Source organism: Onychostruthus taczanowskii, unplaced genomic scaffold (assembly GCF_017590055.1).
Source record: "Onychostruthus taczanowskii isolate IOZ18803 unplaced genomic scaffold, ASM1759005v1 scaffold107, whole genome shotgun sequence".
Classification (NCBI taxonomy): Eukaryota; Metazoa; Chordata; class Aves; order Passeriformes; family Passeridae; genus Onychostruthus; species Onychostruthus taczanowskii.
This window is the reverse complement of record NW_024497297.1, coordinates 1,723,181-1,747,307: the sequence shown is the minus strand read 5'-3', so window position 1 is coordinate 1,747,307 and position 24,127 is coordinate 1,723,181. Positions and strand designations below refer to the sequence as shown.

Here is a 24,127-nt window from a genome sequence, read left to right as displayed (position 1 = left end):
CCACTCTCTAATGGTTCTGACTGTGCAGCATTTCTTCTCCCTGTCTCCTTCCCTTAAAATAATTTCTCTTAAACCACTAGACTTTGTCTTTCTTTTCCTCTTCACAGACAAGCAGAGCAAATACAGAAACAATCTCCAGACATGTTGTGCAGATATTTTTCCTTCTTCGGTCTATGTCTTTTCCTTCCAACCCAAAGGTAAGTGTAGGGTTTGTTTTGTTTTAAAGGGAACATTTGAATGATGTTTCACATAAATAATGTGGGTCAAAAGGAAACTATGCTTCCAGTTATCCAGCCCATCCAAAGGTAGCAGGGTGCAGTCAAGGATGTGGTATAGGAGAGAGCAATCTGCATAGGTCCCTAAACCACATTATGTCCATTAAGAGTGCAACCCCTGATCTCCTGTTCAGAACCAGCACAGGTTGTAGTTTTTTACGAGAAATGCCTCCCACAAGGCTCCCAGCTCTGTTATTACCATCCTTGGCAGTACAAGTCCTACATTTGTTGAAGTATTTACATATATAGTGTGCAAAACCTGATTCTGCTGTAAGGTCCTGTTTAGTCTAAATCCTGCAGCTCCAAGGCACTATTAACCCAGCTGTGAAGGAAACAGAAGAAAAACCCTTGGTGAGAGCTGTGAGTAACTCCATGGCTGCTTTCTGCCAGAGCAGGGTCCTGGCACTGGGAGCAGCAAAGGCTCTGCCTCCCACCTCCTCCTGCCCAAAGCAAGAACAAACTCCTAACCCTTCACTCAGTTACACTTTTCTCAGGTGAGGCTGTGCCACCCTGCACCTCAACACTCACCTTTTACCCCAAACCCCATCCCTCTCACTGTCTGTGTGAGGGTACAGATCTGTCAGCCTCATAACACAGCTTCTGCCTTCAATGACCAGCCACAAAATGTAAATTTTGACATTGTAATCTAGAGTTGGACCCTCAGTATACCCAGCAGCTGGAGCAGCACTGCCCACAGAGCTGAGGGGGTGTCTGTGAAATGCACAGTCCTCCACCTTTCCCCTCCAGTATTATACCTGACAGCAGCTGTAGAAGCTGATACTCACATGTATCAGCTTCTACTATCTATTAATGAAGCTTATTTAGGGGACTAGAAATTAGAGAGGAGGAGCTGTTGGGCTGTAAGATTTGTCTCAGGTTGTTATAAATGGAAGGAAAAAAGAAAATAATATTCCTTATATAGACTGTACAAGAAGGAGTGGGAAGGGGAGATGGGGGTTTACTTCTCAGGCTTGTGATGTACAGATCTTGCTTGATTTTCTGTTTGAACAGAACATTCTTAAGATACCGTGTGTACAACCTGTAGGTATCAGCCGAGACAATTTGCCATTTTCCCACTTCTTGAAGCTGCTAATTATTCAGCCAGCACAGCAATGTGAGCAAATGCTTGTGATTTCAATTATCTACTTTGTTTTAATAACTATTTTATACTGTTTGTTTGAGCACAAGCTGGAAGCAGCTGCAGCTGCAGACCAGATGTGCCCAGCCCAGCATGTAACAGTTGGTGTTTGTGTCCCCAGGAGCTCTCTGGGTCATGGATCCAGCTTGCATGGCAGGGGCACAACGTCCCTCCCTGGATTTGAGAACCTCACCATGAGGTACAACAAATACCTTCGGCCCTACTTTGGTGGTATGTTGGCTCCATACAAGGGAGCATTTAAAATCGGTCTATAACGCTCACGTGGAGGGGAGAGCAGGCTTTAACCTTGCTGCAGTTTCAGAGGTTGTGTTTCTTTCAAATTGGTGTCCCAGGCTGCCCTCCTTTCTCTGCAGCCACTACTGTCTTGAATAGCTGGTGCACATATGTGTGGGGCTTGGGAACAGGTCCAGCCGTGAGGTGAAGAGCAGTGAATTTATAAACTTTAACACCGCTATGAAAGACTTGACTAAATAATTAAATTCTGCCCTAACTGTACAAGCTTTTGTTTAGAGCCTGACCCTTGTGATTCTATGCTTTACTTTTGGTCATGTACAGCTATTATAGCTGTTTATGCAGCTATAGAGAAACAAAGCCATTCTTCTTGCCAGGAACTTCTGACACATGCTTTCACCTCACACTGTGACACAAATCTGTTTCAAACCCTAGTGAGACTCTGGGGAGCTGGAAGCAGGCAGGAATTTAGGAACTTATCTGAGGCTATCCAGCAATTTGCGTATCAGGTCTCCTTCCTTCCAGGTTAGTACTGTCATCACACAGGAACAGGTTTCTCAGAATGACATTCAGAACCTGAAAAGTATCATTGAAAGTTTAAGAAACAGCAATGACTGTTTTTATTTCTATTAATTTTGGTTTTGTGCCTGAACAATTAATGAAGCCCCGCCTGACAGAAAAATTTCCCATGAGCTTTCACAAGGCCATGGATATTTCCCATTGTAGACTGACCTGCTGCTACTGGCAGCCCTGAGCTTCTTCCTTTTTCTGGCCATGGTAATAAATGTCTGAGACAATACAGAATTTACCATCTTGCTCTGCCTAGAATGGCTGACCTGTTGCAGGACTAGAAAAGCTCCTCTAAATCCTGTGACACCAGTGAGCAGACGCTTCTCTACAACAGAACAGAGATTCACTGCATCTGCAGCAAATGTTAAACAAAACCAGCCAGGACTCTGGTGTGACCTCCCCTGGAGGCCGAGTCCTCACAGCTGTGCCCTGAGGTCAGTAAATGCAGTGGGCTTGAGTCTGAATAGACACAGACGTGAACAACAGCTGCTTTCAAAAATACACATCTTCTGCAAATGAAAGGAATTTATGAACCGTTTAAAACAATCAAAGCCAAAACCACCTGGAAAGAGTTTCAGAGATGTGTCCATAGGTCGTTCCTCACTGTGATTCATACGATGAAGAGCAGTTTCAGCAGTTCCTCGAGGAAAGGCACCGCTCTGTCATGGCGCAGGCAGAGGGGGCCGTGCCGGGCCCGGGCCGCGCTCCCCGGCCCGCCGTGGGCCGTGTCCCGGCCGGCGCTGCCCTCTCGCGGCGGCTCCCGGCGCTCTCGGTTCGCGGATCGCTCGGGCGGGAGCCGGAGCCGGGCCGAGGCCGCTGCTCCTCCGCGTTTCAGGAGTGCCTGTTCTCGGGAACCAGGGACCTTCTCTCCTCTCGGTGGCTGCTCCCCGGAACCGGGGCTGCCCAGCACTCTGAGCTGTGGGAAGTGCTCTGTGCAGAGGTTCCCGGCCTGGCCGCTCCGTGCCTGGTGTGGGCTGGGATCAAGGGACAAAGCGGCCCTGGCTGCCTGTCCAATGGCCAATGTCACTGAAATGCTGCAGATCTAAACTGCTGAGCTTTGCAGCCAGTGCTAATGGGTATTTGCCCTCTGCTACCACCACCAAACATAGAACTCCAGCTCCCTAACAGTGACAGCTGCATTTCAGGGTCATAGAATTTGTCAGCCTAATGCTCTGAAACGGTGTCTGACCTCTGGGGCTCTGCAGCTTTAGTGACAGTGAGCGAGGCTGAGGACAGTCCTCTCACCCTGCACAGAATCCTGCGTGGCTTTACTGTGCCCTCTACACTTCCCTTCTCTCTGCTGATGCATTTCATTCCCTCTGCAGGAGAACCTGTACAAATTGCAATGAGTCTGGACATTGCAAGTATTTCTAGTATATCTGAGAGTGACATGGTAAGTGAAAAAACTTTTCTTTTACAAGATAAGATTGAGATATGCCTTAAAGACTTCAGATGTATTCCTGTGTGTCCAGCACAGAAAAGGTCATTTTGAAACTGCTTTGCTGTTTGGGGGCTGTTGACCACTTTCAGCAGTGGGATGAAAACAAAGCTCTTTTATGACTGCACACTGTTGTCCTAGATTAGGGCAAATTTGGGAGGAAACTCCCAAGGGCTCCTCTAGAAAGCAGATTCAAGTGGCCCCTCCCCCAACTGGTTCAGGAAAATATTTTCTTGGAGATAAGTGGAAAAACAAGCAGAGAAACAAGCAAAGTATTCACAAGCATAAAAAAATAATAATATTAAACAATAAAACCTCTAGCTCTTCTGAAAAGATGGCAAATTCAGAAAGTCCTTTTCATGGGCTGTAGCTTGGCTCACTCAGTCTATTACCAATCCCTTCGGCACTGGAATGCTGCGTCCCAGCCCCGGTGGGCCACAGGCGTGAGCTCCTGGTGTTTTTCTAGGTTTCCAGTAGGTTTGAACAGTTCCAAGAAAAAGGAAAAATACACAGTGCAGGGAACTTACCTGCCTCTGCTAGCTAAAAATAGTAACTCAAAGCAAAGGAGAGCTCTCTCCCGCTGTCTGTGCTGTGGACAACGCAGTCCAGTCCACGAAAAGGAACGTGGAGGAGTGAGTGCAGTTTCTGAAAACAAACTGCACATTTCTTCTCCCCCCCTTCACTTTCAGAACCAGTCTTTAAGGTGCAGAACTTAATATCCAGCATAAACAGAACAGACAATTAGGAATACAAGCATCATAATGTCACCCTAAGACAACTGTGTAGATGCCATAGTAATGTAAGCTTACAAGAAAAAAGTAGTTCCAAAAGTCCTACTGGTCAAAAACTCAGCACCTTCTGGAAATCAGACCCCGTGGAAATAGAAAAAAAATCAATCCTGTGTGGTATCCCTTGTGAGGAAGGAAGTTGAGTAATCCAGCAGTGCCTGTGGTGTCCAGAAGACTCAGCAAAGCATCTTCAAAGCATGCTTCAGAGCTGAATGGGTGCTGCTTATTCTTTTCTGGTGGGGCACTGTGAAAATGCTCCAATCAATGCTGCAGGTTGATTATGGCAGGCCAAACTCATGTTAATCCCAGTGTTCTTAGATTTAAAATCCCTATTAAAATAGAAGGCACAAGTTCTCTTTTTTTACTTATTTATTGTTGTTTTTTTTTTTTTTTTTAAGATGTCCCCACATAACAGGTTGGATTCACTTACCTTTTTTCTCCAAAGTGCCAATGCCTCTTTGGTGACCAGATTTATAGTACATGTCAAGTTTCCTGGCTCTAGGCAATGACTGATCTGTAATGTCAATGACTTGCGGGGTAGCCTCAAGTGTGTGCTTCCCATCTGTTCTCTTACCTGCAAAATGGGCACAAAAGCATCAGTTATAATAACTGCTCAATAAAAAACATAAAGTACTGTAAGTATAATCTTTAGTCCTCAAACTCCACACCTTAGAGTAGAAATGTATTAGAAATATTACAGTGAATAAAACTGTGATGAAAGTGAAGCTTGAAGCTTAGCTGTGATAGGTTGAATAAGGATGTGTTCTGTCCCGTGTCACACACGTGGTGTGCCCCAGCTGTGCCGTGCAGGTGCCTGGACACACATCCCCAGGCTCTGCTCTGTTTGGCAGGATTACACAGCCACCATCTCCCTACGGCAGCGCTGGACAGACCCTCGGCTGGTCTTCCATGGCAACAAGAGCTTCACACTGGATGCTCGCCTGGTGGAGTTGCTCTGGGTGCCAGACACCTACATTGTGGAGTCAAAAAGGTCCTTCCTGCACGACGTCACCGTGGGCAACCGCCTCGTCAGGCTGTTCTCCAATGGCACTGTCCTGTACGCCTTAAGGTACGGACACCTCCGGCTTTGCTGCTGCTGGCTCAGAATCGATTTCCAGAATTACCCTGGACAGGAGCAGGTACCAGCTGTCACAGGTCATGAGTTTGGTGTCAACAAACCAGCTGTGAGCATTCTCTGCTGATCCATTTCCCCCTGTTCTGGCTTCAGAAATGCCAGTCAATGATCAGGATCTCCCATCACAGCACATGCTGTGTCCTGAGGCCTGCTCAGAAAGCTCACAAGTTTAGGGGTCACTGAGGAAAAATCCAGTCAGATGGGGGCAGGGGAGGAATAGAAGGAAGATATCACAAAGTGAAAGTTCAACTGATAGTGGGAAACCATTTGTTTATCCAATGCCATGTAGTGATTACTTCTGTTTTTTACCAAGAAATGTGTTTGTCCATGAACTGCAGGAAGGTGCACAGCACTTGAGTTAGCAATTCCTACAGTGCTCCCCTTAGCTTGCATTAACTGGGTCCCAGTTAGCTCAGCTGCAGAGTAAAACTCACCTACCTCCATGTCAGAGAAGGCCAGAGTACAGTGCAGTTAGGCACTGCGCCTCATGTCGCAAGTGTGGACTCCTTAAGATAAGCAAATTGTAACAATGGGAAAAAAATGTGAATCTGCACTCTGTATTCCACCAGATCAAAGCAACATTCCTCCTAGGGCTACATTTTCATTGGGGTGGCTGCAGAGAGTGCTTGTTCTTGAGGGCTCTCAGTTAATTCATATCATAGGTCCAAATAATCTAACTGACAGAGCAGAGCTTTGTGATCCAGCTTGCTGTGTAAAATATGCTTTTATTTCAATTTTCTTTCTCTTCCTACAGAATCACTACTACTGTTGCCTGTAACATGGACCTGTCAAAATACCCTATGGACACACAAACATGCCAACTGCAGCTAGAAAGTTGTAAGTATAATGTTCTAGAAAACTCTAAATTTGTTTATTCATAAGTAACTACACATATTGAATATTTAGATTAAGCATGGTGGCTTTCTGGAGTAGACTTTTATTCCTGCAAGTTATAATGTCCAAAAGAAAACAACTTTTGCGTCATCATTCTTCAAATGTTTGTGCTGTATTCCACAGCCCAGAGAATTCCTGTCACTGTGCTGTTTATGCAAAAAAAGTGGTAACGAATAATATTTATTAAAGTGTAGATAATTCAATCTTGCACAGAAAGGATCAAGTAATGTTGTTGGTTGGCTTTCAAAATTCAAGTTCTTTTGAGCACACAGCTTCTTCAAAACTAACTTGCGGGATAAGTGCCTGTGATAGAGTACAAGAAGGAACAATTCTCACATCTTTAGGTAGCTAATACCTCTTGCACCCCCCAAATCCCCACTGTAAGAGGACATGGGGAGGGGTGATTCTCGTTAGAATTAGAGTTGAACATGGCTCTCAAACTCATGAGCTGAAATTAGGGCCAAAGCCAGGTTTGTGATACCTGCCCCCCCCCCACTAAGGAGGGTGTCATTACCTTACTGTAAAACCTTCATACCTTCTCTGTGAGTTCTCATGGGCAGCTCCTCACAATGCTGACTCCTTCCTGTCCCTCACAGTACGTACTCACCCTTTCTGCCCCTCTCACAACCACCTAAACCTTCCTCCTCACAGCACAGCATCCAACTCTCCTCTCAACTTGCTAACCCACTCTTTTATAGCACCTGTCCTTACTGGACATAGCTGTGACCTGTTAAGGGCAGGCCTGTTCCTACTCCGTGGTAATTAGTACAGCTGCAGCTCCTCAGGGGTGAGATTGCCCTCAGCACTAATCTCTATCCTCCTACCTCAGGGCCTCCCACAGGAGAGGATGCAGAGGATGGGACCTTTGTCAACAGAAGAGTGTCAGACTGAAAAGTCTCAATAAGACTGTAATAATGAGGAGAATTATCAGTGAGTTCTGCTCTCAGTTAGATTAAAAGCTCACCTAAGGCAGTGCTGGCTGAGAAAGAGTCCAAGGGCATGTGGGCCACTGCAGGGTTGTTGCCCCAAAGCTCAGCCAGCGCAGCACTGCTGCTGCAGACCTGTGATGAGCAGGCAGCCAGTTCCTGCTGCATGACACAAAACCAAACTTCCACCATCTCAGCATGGAAAAAACCAGATTTTTAACTTCTGGGGTTGCAGCATGAAGCACGTAGGGAAGCACATATTATTTTCACATTAAAATCATATTAGTTCACCATGGTTAACTTTATTACAAAGACTAGCTCCTGAAATAATAATGATTGGCCTCTTCTGCTAAAGTGGAGCGTGTTTAGGCCTGGTTTAAAACTGATTGGGTCCTACATCATGCTCAGTTGCTGTATAATTCCAATGAAATTACATACATATTGCCCACTGGAGATTTCATTAGGATAAGTGCCCAGAAATAATGCTATTTAAATATACGCCAGATGAATTAACAACAATCTATCACTTATAAAATTTTCCTGATTAACCACGATTTATAAAACCACTTAGGAACTTTGAAAAGTCACATGCTTAGGATTCTACTCAGGGATTCATGCTCCGGACACCTAATTTAGGAGTTCATCACACCCAAGCTCTGGTAATTTGTGTCTAATAAGAAAACACAATTAGATGTAAATAGAGCTGCAACTTCATCTGATTCCTTCTACCAGGACAAATGGGTTATTATCAGAATCACAGCATCCCTACTCATGGTCTCAAAGAAGGGCTCTTAATAAAAGAATTAAATCAGTGAAACTGATGGACTTGTTTACTAAATTAAGTCAAATTTTTGAAGGGAATGGCAGGCTGGCAACTCAGTACAAGATTTACCCCTCAGACTGAGGTATCCCTCAGTCTAACCTGAGGTTATGTCATCCCTGGAGACACAAACTCACATGGCATATATGGAGTCCCACTGCTTTGAGGCAGAAATTTGGTGTTAACATAAATGTTGTGTGCATTTATTTGTCCTCAGTAACTTAATGTCTTTAAGGATAGGAGGAATGATGTGTGGAAAAAGTTGTTTTTATGAGCAGGTTTTCTGGACAATATGTACCCAGTCAGAGGAGCCTGGTTCATAACCACATAGCAATCTCAGCTGTAAGCTCCTGACTAACTGAAAATGCATTTTCTGATGTTTTGAAACACTTAAATAGATGACTCAGTGAAATGTGCTTCTGCTCCATGGTAAGGGGCTCAGTGGGATCTGAATTCTCTTTCTTAGCCACTGTGTTTCTCCTGCTCTCCTCTCAGCCTGAAGAGAGACTGTGTTTGAGGGTTAACAACGGCAGTACTAATATCCCATTGTATGTAATCAAGCCGTGTGTGACAGCAGTAGGTTATCTTTGGAAACATGAATACCCCATGTAAACAACTGCAGTAGGCTCTCAGCAGCCTTGCGCTTTGTGTGTCATTCCCAGAGGTGTGTGTTCCTGTCCACATCTGGAGCAGCAGACCAAGGGCAGTGAAGGAAGCACAGCCCACGTGGTCAGACACAGCCCAGGGGCCTCTGTCCGGTCTGCCCTGCTGGGGTCAGGGTTCTGCTCCCCGCAGGAGGCAGAGCAGGGCACAGCTGGGCCCTCCCTGGCCACAGCAGCCACACAGTGTCTGTGTTCTCCTCAGGGGGCTATGATGAGAACGATGTCACCTTCACCTGGCTGAAGGGAAACAACTCTGTGCACGGCATCGAGAAGCTGCGGCTCTCCCAGTACACGGTGGAGCGCTACCACACCCTGGTCTCCAAGTCACAGCAGGAGACAGGTAAATCTGGGAGAGAAAAAAGCAGGGAAAGCTCTTGGTATTCCCCATCCCATCTGCTCTCCTTCTGTGAGCCAGGATCAGTCCTGAACCATAAAGCCTTTAGCAGATCTTAATCTCACAAAAAGAGATGAACAGAAAGGTGGTGACATCCTATTAGTTGCAGTCAGGATATTCTGTAAGATGGAAATCCATAGAAAGATCGAAGTTTAAAATATGCTGTATTCATTTGATGGATTTAATTTTTTTTTCCTTCTTCCTATTTTCCTCTACACACACCTGAAGAAACTCTATCCCTCCTATCCAGTGAAGAAACTCTATCCCTTCTATCCATGTGTGCAGTCTATAGATACTGCACAGAGCAATGTTTACAGTAACTAGGAGTAAAATTAATTTTTTAAATATACATTTGTTTGTAAATTACAATTCTATCATGATGGAATATTTTTGTAGATCAGAATTCAATGTCTTTTTCATTACCAGTGTAAAATACTCTTTTCTCCAATTACAGATAGTATGAAAGTGAGCAAAACTTCCTTAGAATTACAAGGTTTTTAAAATAACAGCATTTTGTTGTTTTGTTGCATACACAGTCCATGAACAACATGGACTTTGTTTCTACACGTCAAAGGGAATTATTGTTTATAGAGCAGAAATACATCCTGAAAACACTACTGATCCAGCCTCAGAACCCTTATGTCAGTATTTACAACAAATTGTTTTTTAAAAGATGGAGAACTCAAAAACATACCATTATCAAACATCACAAATCATTAATGAAAATGGAAGTCTGATTTTCTGTAATGATAAGGCACAGGGGTGCTTTGGGATGTGAGCCAGACCCTGCTGACATCGAGAGACAAATGTTTTGTCTGTTTTTCAGCCATCAGGTAAGGCTGAACCTGGCAGTGCCCTTCAGAGCAGGTGTTAGGAAAGGTGCTGTGCTGAGTGTGAGAGAGCAGGTGAGAGCATCCGCCCTGCTCTACTCAGAACTGAGGCCCTGCTGTAACATTCCTGCTATGCTCAGGGGCAGGAGCCCCTTTGCAAGGCATCTGCTGTTCAGATGGGGTTGTTCAGACGCCTCTTTGCCTGTCAGTGCTGTGTGTGTCCTCCTGTGTCAGGTGTGTTACCTGCATAAGCTCTGCTGAGCTCCATCAGCTGGTGCTGGTGCTGGGCTGTCCCAGTTTTACTTCGGGGGTCCTTGGGAACCTCACATTCACCAAGACTCTTGCTTTCATATACAGGCAGTTACCCACGATTGATATTACAGTTTGAGCTGAAAAGAAACATCCTTTACTTCATTTTGGAGACCTATGTGCCTTCCACTCTGCTTGTCATGTTGTCCTGGGTTTCTTTTTGGATCACACTGGACTCAGTGCCTGCAAGAACCTGCATTGGTGAGTTCTTGCCTGAGGAATAGAGAAGATTTAAGCAGATAGAGGAGCCTTTGAAGGCTGGGTAGATGGTACTTTTCTTGAGCTACCTGCTTAGGGATAAATGGTGTGCTTGCCTTCTGCTGTTCTTTAGGGCAGAGCTGGGTTGGTGTGGAGGAGATGCTGTGGCAGGGACACGTGCCCACCTGCAGGGCTGTGTGTGGCTGAAGCTCTCAGGAGATCCATTGCAGAGAGTAGAGGACAGGGCACAGGATCTTTGTGGTGTGCTTTGGAGAAAGCAGGATGGAGGGATTTTTTTACTGAAAGTATGAAAAAGAAGAGAGCCAACTGCCTGTTGGAGCTAAGCTGCCAAAGGCAGGGAGAGCCTGTGTGAAGCTAGCGAGTGCTACAAAAGTATTTCAGTTGCTGTGATGGATGATTTGGATTTGGTAAGAAGTGATGTGCTTTAACCGGCCAGCAATAGAGAGCAATGACATGAACAGAAGCATAGGCCAAGACTTCTCCAAAGTGTACACAAGAAAACTGTCTCTCTGTTTCCAAGGAGTTACAACAGTGCTTTCCATGACAACTCTGATGATCGGCTCACGAAGTTCACTTTCAAAAATCAACTGTTTCATTAAGGCCATTGATGTTTATCTTGGCATCTGCTTCAGCTTCATCTTTGGCGCCCTTGTGGAATATGCAGTGGCTCACTACAGCTCCTCACAGAAGTGTGCAGCTAAAGTACCAGAAGAGGTAAGGCCCGGCGCTCCTGAATAAGGCCAGTGGTCTTGGACTGGTAACAATTAGCTCTCCATTAACTGAACAAGACAAATTGTCTTCTTGCTATGGATAATCAACAATGCTTCTCCTAACTGGCACTAAATCTAAAATTTTGTTTGTAACAAACACATGAATAGCACAGGAATACTGTGTCTCTGGCAGACTTCTGAGCAGCAGCCTTAAGTGGAAGTCCTGTTGGGTTCACAGGACCACATCCAAAAAGGCACTTGGGCCTGGCACTGGATTGGATCCATAGCCCTGAGTTGAGCTCATGTGAGCAGGAAGCACCACTGCTCCTTTCAAATGCACTCAGAGAAGAGCCAGGATAACACAACTCTTCATTCTTCTATCAAACAACTCCAATAAGGGAGGTACTTCCCTCTACCAGAGGAAAGCTGAACCCTTCTTCCTCCCTTCCCAGAAAATGCTTCCAAACTTCTGTCCCACAGTGTTCTGTGGGGATTGTGAGAGTGAGATGTTCAAGAGCTCTGCTTTAGTGTGAGAAATAATAAATAATCATGTATGACTGTAGTCCAGTTTCATGAAGGGCCCAAATCCTGTCAGGGGAAAAGGAGGGTTCCCACCCCAATACTGAGTTCCCAGCCATGCTGTGTAGACAGGAAGAGATGGATATCCTGTAGGAGATGGATATTGGATTACCCAGAGTAAAACTTACTCAAGGATCTAAAAATATCTCTAGAAATACAGTGGTGGAAACAGGCATCTCTTGGACCTCAGGCCCTCTTAGGCGTAGGCAGCAGCTGAAAGGTGTGTCTGAGTATTGGGATGACCACATGTGAAGCTGTACTCTTATGTCTTTATCCTTATGGTCTTCTTCCTCTGCAGCAGAAGACAGACCTTAAAACTGTGCACTCTTGTTTCCTAGGGGCCTGCAAATGAACTGACTGAAGAAATAGAAGAAGTTAACATCACCAACATCCTCAAAAATTCCATCACCAGCTATGAACAGAAAATCAGCTTCACAAGCATTGAGATTTCCAGCGATAATGTTAACTGCAGTGACTTGAGCATGAAAAGTCATGAGAAAATCAAATGTGTCTTGAGGAACAAAATGCACAGGATCATTGGTTATTTCACAATTCAGAACCCTGGCAATGTGGACCACTACTCCAAATTGCTTTTCCCTTTGTTTTTCATGGTGGTCAATGTGTTTTATTGGGCTTATTATCTATATTTTTAGTATAAATTAGTTGCTTCATTCTCCTACTTCAGCAGGAGAGGAATTGTGATACATAACCTCAGTGAATTCAATGTGGACAAAAAGCTTCCTTGTGTTTCATGAGGTACCCAGCAGAAGTGTGTGAGGTGTGCATGCATCAGCAGCACTGACTCTGACAGCAGCTGTTCAACTGAGTGACTGTGCTGGGCTCTTCTGCTCATAGCTGCATTTCATTCCACACCTCACCTGGCTGGAGGTGGGTGTGCAGGACTGCACTGGCAGCTACAGAGCACTACAGGTGGCAGAATTATTTTGGTAGCTTGGAGCAAGTTGGAACCTTCAAGCTGAGATGTCCCAGAGGATGTATAAGATCATGACTGTTATTCTTTGTTTGCCAGAGAGAACAGAGGGACTGTGATTGCTGCTTCAATAGCTGCTCTGTTGCAGTGAGAGCCCTGAGGCAGCAGCAGGAGCTCAGTGCAGGGCAGTGGGATGCTCCTGTGCATGGTGCTGCTTTGTCCTGGATGGTGCAATGCCAGGATGGTGATTCAGTACTGCACAGTGGTGCCTCACTGATTTTAGTCTGTAACTCACTGAGATAACTCTCACTTGCTGAAGTTCTCCATCCCCAAGGCAGATGGAGGGTTGTTGTTTGTCGAGCTGCATTTTTTCAGAGATTTAGGAACACGAAATAGAGGCAGCAAAATAATTTTGTAACCCATCTCTTATACTCTTCCTGCTGTACTGCATGTGAACAGATTCTACCGCTTTCCATGTCTTCCGCACAAATTATTTTTTGTCCTGGAGAATGTTTCCTTCGGCCTTCACTGCTACAAGCAGCTCTCACTCCTTGCCAGCCATAGGCACAAGTGGCCATTTGTCATCCCCTCCTTTACGTGGCTGTGCAGCTGTGCTGCTGGGTGAAAAACGTGCATGGGTTGGGGTAGGCTAGTCTAAATCACCCTTTCACTCTCACACTTTCACTTTTAGGCTGAAACATTGTTACTTTTTTGAGAAAAATAATATTCTAAGTGGGCTCTGGAAACTGCCCGAAGTTAGCTTTGTTTATCCTGCAATCAGCAAAAGCCAAAATTTTCTTTTAAAGATAAATGAAATGTGGCCACACAGTTACATTGAAGAACCAAATGCTATTTGGTACTGTTTAGCTTAAGAATACTGGAAGTCTTTATTTGCTGATTGTAAAATGAATGTTTTATGGGTGCCCCAGGCGGCACCCTTTTTGGTCTGTGCTGCTTTCATCACTGAGAGGGGGCAGTCCTGCAGTTACGTGGGCAGAATTGGAATTGCCTGCAGTGGCTCCATCCAGCAGAGTTCTGGCTGGGTGAGGCCTCAGTTTGTAGCTTATGTTACAGTCTCAGCATGCAGTGTTTGCTTAGCTTAAGGATCTCTTCTTGGGGGTTCCTAGAGAAGGTGAACAGAGCACGTGAAACTATAGATTTTTTACTTTAATAACTTTTTATTGAACCATTTCACCACACTGTACTTTGAGGGATCTAACCCACATATTCATAAATCATCACTTTCACAAAGAGCAGCACAAGAAGACAGAGGGGAACAGGCTGACAATGGCAAGTGGATAAACACAAACTCCAATAATGAAGTGTTGGCTTGTATATACTGGCATTTGAAGTCCATTCCGTAAAATGCAATAAAGTGAATGTTTGTGATATGAACACAAGCCCTCAGAGAGTTTCTCTACTAAAAAAAAATCATTATCTCTTCTCTGTATTGGTTTCTTTCTTTAAAACCCAACTAAAATGCCCTTATATGTTTTACACTAGCCACCAAATATTAATGTTAACAAAAGGAATTTCTTTGTACAAAGTCCTCCAAGATGATCGAGTCCAGCTGTTCCCCCAGCCCTGCCAAGGCCACCACTAAACCCTGTTACCATGTGCCACATCCACATGGCCTTTAAATCCCTCCAGGGATGAGCACTCCACCACTGCCCTGGGCAGTCTGTTCCAGTGCCACCACCTTTCCAGTGAAGAAATTTTCAAAAATATCCACCCTGAGCCTGCCCTGGCCCAGCCTGAGGCCGTTCCCTCTCCTCCTGTCCCTGTTCCCTGGAGCACAGCCCGACCCCCTGGCTGTCCTCTCCTGTCAGGAGCTGTGCAGAGCCACAAGGTCCCCCCTGAGCCTCCTTTTCTCCAGGCTGAGCCCCTTTCCAGCTCCCTCAGCTGCTCCTCATATGACTTATGTTACAGACCCTTTCCCAGAAAGGCCTTCTCCAACCTGAACAATTCCCAGATTTCAGCAGTTGGCTGCCCTCAGGGCTTGCTTTCATTAGCCACAGGTTTTTTTATGACTTTTCTGCTTTGATGTGGCTCCGTTCTGGCACCAGGGATGAATCCTATTTCCCTCAAGAGACAGGAGTAGTTTATGCAAGATCTATGTGCAGCAGAGACAAGGTGATAGAATGTTGCTTATATCACAGCTTGGTTTCTGGTTGCTTTCCCAGAGGAAGAGCAAGATAGAATATCTCTGCATTCACTGTCATGGAGAAGACTCAGTATTGCTGTGAGAGAAAGCAGGAGCATCTGAAGGAGCATGCCCCAAATTTTCTCTCTGTGCCTGATTTCCTGGCAGTTTTAGGGACAGGGAGTTTTTGTTAATGTGACTTTCCATTATAAAGTTTCCATTGCTTTGGAAAATATTAACTTTGTTCTGTAGACAGACAGGCCCTACAGTTATAGCTGGAATATCCTAAAGATTTAGTTCCCAGTAATAATAGGGCTAAACCACAGCACCACCAGAGGCAAAAACTACATTATTTGAAATGAAACTTCTCATAAATATCCAGCTATGAAGTAATTTTATATCAGCTGCTCTTATATAAACTGGACAAGGCAAACTGTCCTATCCATCAACATTAAGGTTGGCAAGAAAAATTACTCTATATTCATTGTCTGCAAGTTCTGGAGATCTCCCTTTCCATTAGACTTTTCCAGAAACACTGTGCTTGCCACTCTGAAGAACTTTGCTGTTAGCAGCACCAGTATCAGCTTTGAGCTTCAGCCTCCTCATGTTCTTCCTATCTCTGGTTCTGCATGGGAGAGAGGGATGGGCACCCACAGCAGCCAGGGATGACACTGCTGCTCAGACTGTCTTCTAAAAGCACCCTGAAACATTGCTGAAGTCAGAACCGTGTGGCTTCAGGGTTTTCTGTTTTGTTTTCTTCCAGCTCCTCTCCAAATGCTTAGAGCATATTTGTTGCAGGTCTGCAGCAGGAGCCAGGCCAGTTTTCCAACATCCTGCTGCATGTTGAACCCAGAAGGGGCTGAGAATAGCAAGGAGCACACATGGATGTTGCTTGACACTTTCATGCCAGCCACACCCTGGTGGCAGAGGTAAGTGGGTGCCACCCAGAGCCCTACCTGTATTTGCCACCCTTTGCTGCCCACTGCCTGCAGGCCCCCCAGCCCACTGCCCCATTTCTGTCCTGCTGCTTGTAGCTGGCAGCATGTGCAATACTCTTTCTTATGTTGCTGTTTTATTCTCCAGGTTTGTGGGCCAAGGTCTGATGTTTTCCCCAAGCCCTGGTGTCTTTGGAGCCCTGCTGTATATGGTAGCACTTCCATGTCACCAGTGATGTACACAGCAACTGCCTTTGACACAAAAATTGCTTCACTCTGTGTGAAACTGCAGTAAAACAAGACACTTGAAAGTACTGTGGTTTGTGCAAAATAGAGGGCTAATGGAAAAATGTTGCAGTACAGCTAGTCTGTAACTGAACAAGATAAATCTGGCCATAACAAATCCAATTCAGCTGACCGAGCTCATTCTAGAACAGAGGTAACAGAGACCTCAGCCAACCCTGTTCAAACTTAAACACAGATACCCCACTGGCCAGAGAGCTGGGCAGAGAGAGGTCTCATCCAGTCAGCTATCTGGGCCTGGAAGATTCAAAGCCTGATTAAAAAGGGCAGCCATAATAAACTCGTTGCTGCTTGCTGATGATGGATCAGTGTGTGTCATGTGTCTGTCTCCAACCCATAACCCCACATAACAGAAAGGCATTGCCAAAACAAAGACAGAAGGTGGACAAAAGTTCGTGGCTTCCTCTCAACAGGAAGAGGAGCGATGATGGCTTTTGCTCTATACAGCAATACATGATGGAAGTGTACAGAAAAAGGCTTAAGAGGAGCAGGCTGGCTTTGCCAGACTGTAAATGTGGGCAGGGCATATGGGTGAAATGTCCTTCTGGCATTTTCTGTGAAAGTCTCCTGCTGCAACTCTCACCTCTCAAGAGAAGTACTTCAGGGAAATGCTTGGTTAACAGCTGGTGATGTTTGTGCACCACCTTTTTGTTCTGGGATGGGAGGCTCAGGTGTTTCTGGATAAGACTGCAGAGCTTTCAGAAATTTAGTCTACTTAAAGAGAAACTGAACAGGCTTGAAAAGAACCTTGATATATCTGGCCCCTTGGAAAGAAATAACTTGTAGGAAGGTGTGTCAGTAAGCCTGTATTGAAACAAACCCAGCATTTGGTACCAGCACAGTGCTATCAGCCACTTCTTTTGTCTTTTCAAGTTAAAATTTGTCTGCAGTGACCAACAGTAAATATGCTGAAATACATAACAGGAGACATCTACGGTGAGCCACTGTTGGAGACACGTGCAAGGTGAGTCACCAAAAGTCTGGTCAAAGACTTTCATGGAAACATCAGCTTACAGGTAGGGGACAGACTTTTTTTTTTTAATGATATGTGAAACCTTAAAAAATAAACCTACATTTTAACCTACAAAGAAAATAATTTAAATCTTCTTGAAATATGCAAAATTTATTTTTAAAATTATAATTTAATTATACAATTATAGTCTAGTAGCTCCACTGCATATTAGGGAACAATTGCTTTCTTAAAGCTCATAGCAGAATCATTTACTTGATGCTGGAGAATAAGTTAATTATGGATCTCCTGCCTTTGATTAATGGATTTAATAATCATGTTACAGTAGGATTAACTTATAGTTAATGTGCTTACAGCACTAATGATGAGATGAAAGCAGTGTCAGCACATTGGACTGGCCCCAGAAAAGGCCCCGTCTGGAGATCCCAGGACTGCACCAGTCAGCACTTCTGGGAGGAACCAGCACATGGCATCAGTCATTCCCATTTGCCACTTACTTCAACAAAATTAAATACTGCTCTCAGGTGAGCTAAGCACCTTGACTGAAGCTCAGTTCTGGACACAAACTGGGGAGAAGTTTTCCTAGGAGATGGATGCGTAGCAGGTAATACACATACCCACTGGGCACAGCCACCTGTAGCCTGCTATGAGCCGGTATAACAGGCTGAACATTCTTTAATGCTTCTTTTGGGCACATCATACAGGTATAAAATACCTTGGATAGAAACACACTGAGTCAGCCGAGATTTCTTAAGGAACCTCAAGTACAGGTAATTAGTACAGCCTAAGAGACAGAGCACTCTAGTTTGTAAACTCGACTCCAGATATTTAAGGAGAGGAACCATTGCAGGACAGAGAAGGTAGAAAGAACACATGGAAGATTTTTGTATTTTGCTGTTATTCCTTACAGGACTCCTGTGCCTATGCAGGAACCAGGTCTGCAAGTCTGGCTGGAGCTGAATTGATAAACCTTCACTTACTTAAAACTCATGTTGACACAAATAAAAACAGACAAAGAGCCAACCCATATTTTGTCTGAAGGAGCAGTACCTCAAAAGTCACCAACAACAGAATTTCAACCTGCATCAGCCACATACCTTACCTATTATGATACAAAGCAGAACAACGTGATACAAATCAGAAATTGAGTGTAATACAGCCCTGGGCTGCTTTGCTGTGTCCCCTCCCTGCCCATCATCCAACCTGTGTTTCCACAGGAAAGCGGCAGAACTCCTTGCACTGATCATGCCTTATGGAAATACTGGGGAAAAGCCGGGGAAATTGCTGCACAGCCCACACAGCCCTTCCTGCTGAGACCAGGGCATGTGAATGCTGCTCCACCTCCCTGTTCAGGACATGATTCTCCAAGGTGTCACTTCCAGCTGATGGCAGCCAGCTCCCCATCACTGCAGCCTCCTGCCCTCTCTGGGGCTGTGAGCTCCCGTGCCCGTGCCCTGCAGGCAGCACCTGGGGGCTGCTGGCTGAAAGCACAGGGCACGGTGCTGCTTGTCCTGCAGCTCCGGTGGTGACATTCATCCACTGCTGCTTGTGTTTCCTTCTGGGATATACTTAGGGTTTATTCAAGGTTTGTCCTGAAAATCAACACTTTTTCCCTACCAGAGCAAGCTTCAAGGATTAGAGACATCCTGAAATAATGGATATTTTATTCCAGAAGCAGATGAGCAGATGGGACTATGCCTTTAATGTGCCTCTTCAAACCCAGCTGTGCATCCTGCTCTCTCTCCCCCCCTGCTCTGCTCTGACTGCCACACGTCCATCCAGTGTGGGGAGTTCTCTTCAGTTTGTCACAGCTGACTTGATAATGAAAGACATTCAGAGATTTACCAGGCCATTTCTCCATGTCATACCACAGTGATTTAACCTCAATTTGTTCCAGATGATCTCAGGAATCTGTGACCAAGTAACCCTCAGCTGCAGATCATCTGCCAGGTGGCAGTTGTTTAAACGAGACTGCAGGCACTTCCAGTTCTTAATTTAGAGGCTGAACCCACCAAGAATTCAGATTACATGAGTCAGGTAAATGCCAAAAATGCTTTCTAGGATATCTATGATGGGTTTCCTCTGTGCCAGCTCACAGAAGGTACTTCCTTATAATACACTTACCGTTTTTCAGCACTAAGATCCCAAGTTTCCTGAGAAATACCAGACAAACCTCCCCCTTACCAGGGGTGTTGCTGGCCTGCAGCTCCTTCCTGCTCTGGCTCCACTTTGCTCACATGGCTTCACCCCTATAAACATTCCTTTATTTCATATGAGCCTTAGCAAATCCTTGTCCTATAGGTTCTCATCCCCTAAGCTGTACAGACAGATAATAAAATAGCCTGTGATGACTAGATCCTATAATGCAAAACTAAATGTCCAATTAGGACTTGATAAAGAAATGTGAAATAAAATGCATCAAACAGGACAAAATAATCAATTTCCTATTAAACTGATGTTACTTTTTTTTTCTGACTCTCAATGTTAAAAGCATCAATTACACACATAATTTACTTGTTTACAGTCTGATTCAGAGTTCAAAGCAACGACTTGCACATATAGAATATTATTTATCCCAGTGATCAGAGGAAAAAACTGAGTGCCCTGCAACTGTCTCTAGGCTGGCTTTGAGAAGTGTTATCAGTGTAGGCTGGGGGAGATTGCATTTTGTGCTTTTTAGGAGAAGGAAGTGATTTCGAAGCAGCCTGCTACTTAACTCAAATGAAGAGGTAATCTCAAATGGTGCAGAAGGTACGGGAGCTGAATTTAGGAAAAACCATGGAAATGTTTGAGATGAAAAGTAAATATATGACCTCAAAAGATTTGCCTTTGTGAATGCAGCCAGAGGATGCAAGGCTGGTACAACAAAATGCATCCTTCACTGAGCTCATGCAAGGAGTTACACACTATGAACAAAAAAAAGAGGAGGAAATGCTGCTTGTGGAAGATTTTAAGAAAAGTAGGCCAGAAGCATGACTTCTCTTTTATTGCAGCTTGTTAACATTGTCCTAGTTTTATGTGTTTGTCTTCAAACTGTGATGCTCGTAGGGTTGTTTTAAGCTAGCACCCAGAGACATTTCCTTTGTAGGTAGTGGTGATCCTTGACCCATGGCATTGGGCTGCAGGTCCATGATGCTTCACTTCCACCCCCACAGCCAGGAAAATGAATTGCTGGTGAGCTGCATGTAGTTTGAACAATGGTAACAGCAGCCTGTGGGCTACAAAATCTCAGCAGCAGGGTAAAGGAAGGGAGATTTCTGCCAGGAGACAGGGAGCATGTCTAAATCCTGAGATGGAGAAAGAACTCCATCTTTGGGGTGCAACATGTGGTGAGAAATGACCCTGCAAAGCCATCTTCCTGAACTGGCAGCCATATACACACAGAAAAGCACAGAAAGAAATCCAAGCTACCTCTTTCATTTTCCTTCATAACCTGCAATGTAAGTACATCTTAAGAAACTAAGGCAAAGAAGTGCTTTGAAAAGATGAGCACAGCATCTAACACTTAGCAGAATCTCCTTCTGAAGCGATAGCAATTTGCTCACGTTTGCCTGTGCTCTAAACCTTTGCACATTGTTCTTAGAACCAAACATGGACTACATTATTTTGTGTTGCAAAGCACAGACACCCATAAACACTGAACAGAAAATATATGGAGAGACAAACAATGGGTTTGTTTTTTAATGATTACAGGCATCTTTGATCTTAAACCTGAGAGTTTAAAGTCAGTGCTGACTTGGATTGCCTCTTGCTTGTACAGAGCCTGTAAATAAAGTGTTAATTCAGAGCCCCTAGCTGTGATCAGGAATGGATCACATTTGGTATTGCACCAAGCTCTAGTCTCTAGAGTACTGGCTAAGCCCCAGGGCACTGGGGTTTTGGGTGCTACTTTGTACACATATTCATCTTTTTGTGGACATCTATTTTGCCTGATGTAGGGGAGGGCCACTCATAGCAGTGACTTTTTTCATTTTACCCTCCTTTTCCCTGTTCCCCTTTCCACAATAGCTGCAATGTAATGTTCCAGTAGAGCAAGGCTTTGCAAATTTGGCTCAATGAGACATGGAGCAAACAGCTTTTCAGAGAGCTTCAACTCAGCTGTCAGAAGGGGCAGTTTGGTCTCTGTGCAAGCAGTACTCACATTCCAAACTGCATTAGGGAAAAGCTGCTGGGTCTTGATGCATTTTTATTATCAGTTCCAGATTAGGAATCTGATACTAATTTTTCCTTAAAGCCTGTGTTTGGAGTACAGCTTATATTCTAAAACAAAATCAGGATTGTGATGTTTTTCTCTCACTAGCTTGCTCTTTTTTTGGTTTGCTTTTTTTTTCCTCTCCCTGGCTTTACTCCAAGGACCTTTTCTTCTTTTTGTTACACTCTCGAGATGAAGCACCGTATGGTTACAGCAGTGCTGGTAGCACTGGTACAGGTTTCACAGAGTTTCCCTGCCTTGTACCACCGAGGCTGGTGGAGGCTGCTAAGGGAAGGAGATAGTTGTGGCAAATGTGATTTGGCACTCTGCTCTGAGCCCAAGGACTGTCCAGCTGGGGCTGTGCTGGATCGCTGTGGCTGCTGTCCGGAATGTGGGAATGTGGAAGGTCAGATCTGCGACTTGGACCAGGGCAATCATTTTTACGGGCAGTGTGGGGATCACCTCGAGTGCAGGTTGGATGCTGATGAAGCAAGGTTTGGGGAAGTCCCTGAACCCCAGTGTGTGTGCAAATCTCAAGAAAGCATCTGTGGACCTGATGGGAAAACCTACGAAAACATCTGTCAGTTCAACAAGGCTTATGCTGCGAAAAGAAACATCAGCATGAAACATAAAGGGCCATGTGAATCAGGTAATGTGTACAGAGGCACTTCCAAACTGAAAAAAGAGCTGATTTTTATCTTCAGATGTGCTACTAGTTACTCTAGCCTAATGTCATTAAACTAATACGGTGTTTCTGTTACAATTATCATTTTTCTGTTTTAATGCTACTTTGTGTTAAACATGTGTTTCAGCATCTGGTACTTAATCTTGTCTGTTATAAACCTTTGTATTAGACTAGTGGATTAAATCTCATGGTAGCTAAAAAGGCATCAATCTACAGCCCGGGTCTGTTCTGAATAATCAGAGTATGATTTTTTTTTCCTACAGAAGCTGTATGTGGAGTTGGGAATCAGTAAACAGATAGGATAATCTGGGAGGAATGGGCAAACCATTGTCATTGTAACAGGACTGATTTAATTTTAAAGTGATTATAGTAAAGGAGATCTCATTTTATATATATATATAGATATATAGATATATATATATATATGTGTGTGTGTGTGTGTGTGTGTATATATATATATCTCCTGTGTATACATGTATACATACACACACACAGGTACATGTGTGCATGTGTTTATCTACCTGTGAGGATACATGGTAAGCAGTGAAGCAGGGGCAATAGAAGAAGACAGGGTTTAATTAACAGCTCTGTTCTTTTTACCAAAAAGGTCCAAACGAATCCAATTCAGAATCATCATAAAATCTAGCTAATCCATGAAAGAGAAATCAAAATAGTAAAACAAAATCAAGCTGAAACAATTTCCTTAAAGGACTCTTAAAGTGCACAGTTGTCTCTGGTCATTGTTAGTGGAAGGATTCTTAGGTGGGTGTACAGGGGACTCCTGCTCCCTGCTCATATGCTGTTCTCTTTCTTTGCATTACTACAAGTCATTACTACTAGGCATCTATCACTTAAGACATGACTATAAAATGAAAATGTGAAGAGGCTTTTGTTTGTTTCTAAATGAGAAGCTACTGTGGGTTTTTAAGTTAATCAAATATTTTCTCAAATGAAGCAGAAGAGGTCTGTGGGTCACTAATGGGTCACAGCTCAAGGAATCTGAAATTGCAGCTCTGGCAAAAGACTGGGAGTAACTCGGGTATATTTCACCTGCTCTTCTCTAGCAGTCTTAGACTGTATGCTGTGGTTTTATATTGAATGAACAAGGGATATTGACCACTTAGAAAAAGTGATGAACAGTTAATATCAGGCTTCTTTCCTCTTTCTCTACCTGCAAGAGAAGGATCCATTAGAGAACCCTTTATTTGCTATCAGGGTATTAAGCTGGGAAACGAGGCTTGTCAGGAAAGGGACATGCACACCAGCCTGCAGTACAGCTGAAGTCTGTTGGCTTGGGAAGGAGTCTTTCTTTGGGACTCGGTAGCAGTAGTTCTTGTGGCATAACCCCTCCCTATGCGAGTGTCCGTAAGTTTGCATCAGCGGCAGCTGCTCAGGCGCACAGGCTTAAAGCAGTGGTCCCTCTAATTAATTTAACAGAACTGTCCGCGTACAAGAGACTTTTCAGTTTGGAAGTACTACCACTTTTAATTGCTGCTGTCATCCAGCAGCCCCCAGTCACCCCCGAGGCGCCTCGCACTGCTGCTCCTCCAGCAGAAGGATCTTGGCTGCTCTGCTCCGTACGCAGGCATCACCCCCGGCGCTTTCCCACCGCTTCCCTGGCTCCCCGGAAAAGCCGGACCTCCCTCCAGGAATGCAGAGAATTATCCTCGCCGCTCGGCTTACTGAATTGTACAGAAGCCTGCGGAAAGTTCACAGCCGTGTCACTGCTGCGCAGTTTAGTTAAGAAAGACGCTGTGTCGGAGGAAAGCGCCCAGCTGGAGCACGCCCGCGCTGGGCAGGGCGCTGGGCTGGCAGCACCTGTACAAACACAATGCCTATAAAATACAAATACAAATGCCCTTCTCCTGGCCTCGAGCCGCCGCTCTCCACGCTGGCTCGGAATCCTTAGAGCCCGGACGGAGCCCGGGGCGCGGAGGGGCTCGGAGGGGCTGCAGCGGGCTCGGGGGTCTCGGAGGGGCGCGGAGGGGCTCGGAGGGGCTGCAGCGGGCTCGGAGGGGCTCGGGGGGGC

General features: G+C 44.8%; 2 protein-coding genes across 2 annotated transcripts in view; both read left to right on the top strand.

The window, feature by feature from the left end:
• The first annotated feature begins 141 nt into the window (after window positions 1-141).
• On the top strand, window positions 142-12,592 carry LOC121343325 (gamma-aminobutyric acid type A receptor subunit pi). The gene is given in 9 exon segments (XM_041418345.1): window positions 142-203; window positions 1,538-1,644; window positions 3,561-3,628; window positions 5,313-5,530; window positions 6,351-6,433; window positions 9,101-9,238; window positions 10,480-10,632; window positions 11,171-11,364; window positions 12,278-12,592. Coding segments are annotated over 9 exon segments (1,338 nt in total).
• An 8,800-nt stretch (window positions 12,593-21,392) lies between these two features.
• The window catches only part of LOC121343447 (kazal-type serine protease inhibitor domain-containing protein 1-like), an 8,911-nt gene continuing 6,176 nt past the window's right edge, over window positions 21,393-24,127 (top strand). Inside the window, exon 1 of the mRNA XM_041418629.1 lies at window positions 21,393-22,062. Within this exon, the coding sequence (XP_041274563.1) occupies window positions 21,606-22,062 (457 nt within the window). The 5' untranslated portion in view covers window positions 21,393-21,605. The remainder of the gene's footprint in view (window positions 22,063-24,127) is intronic.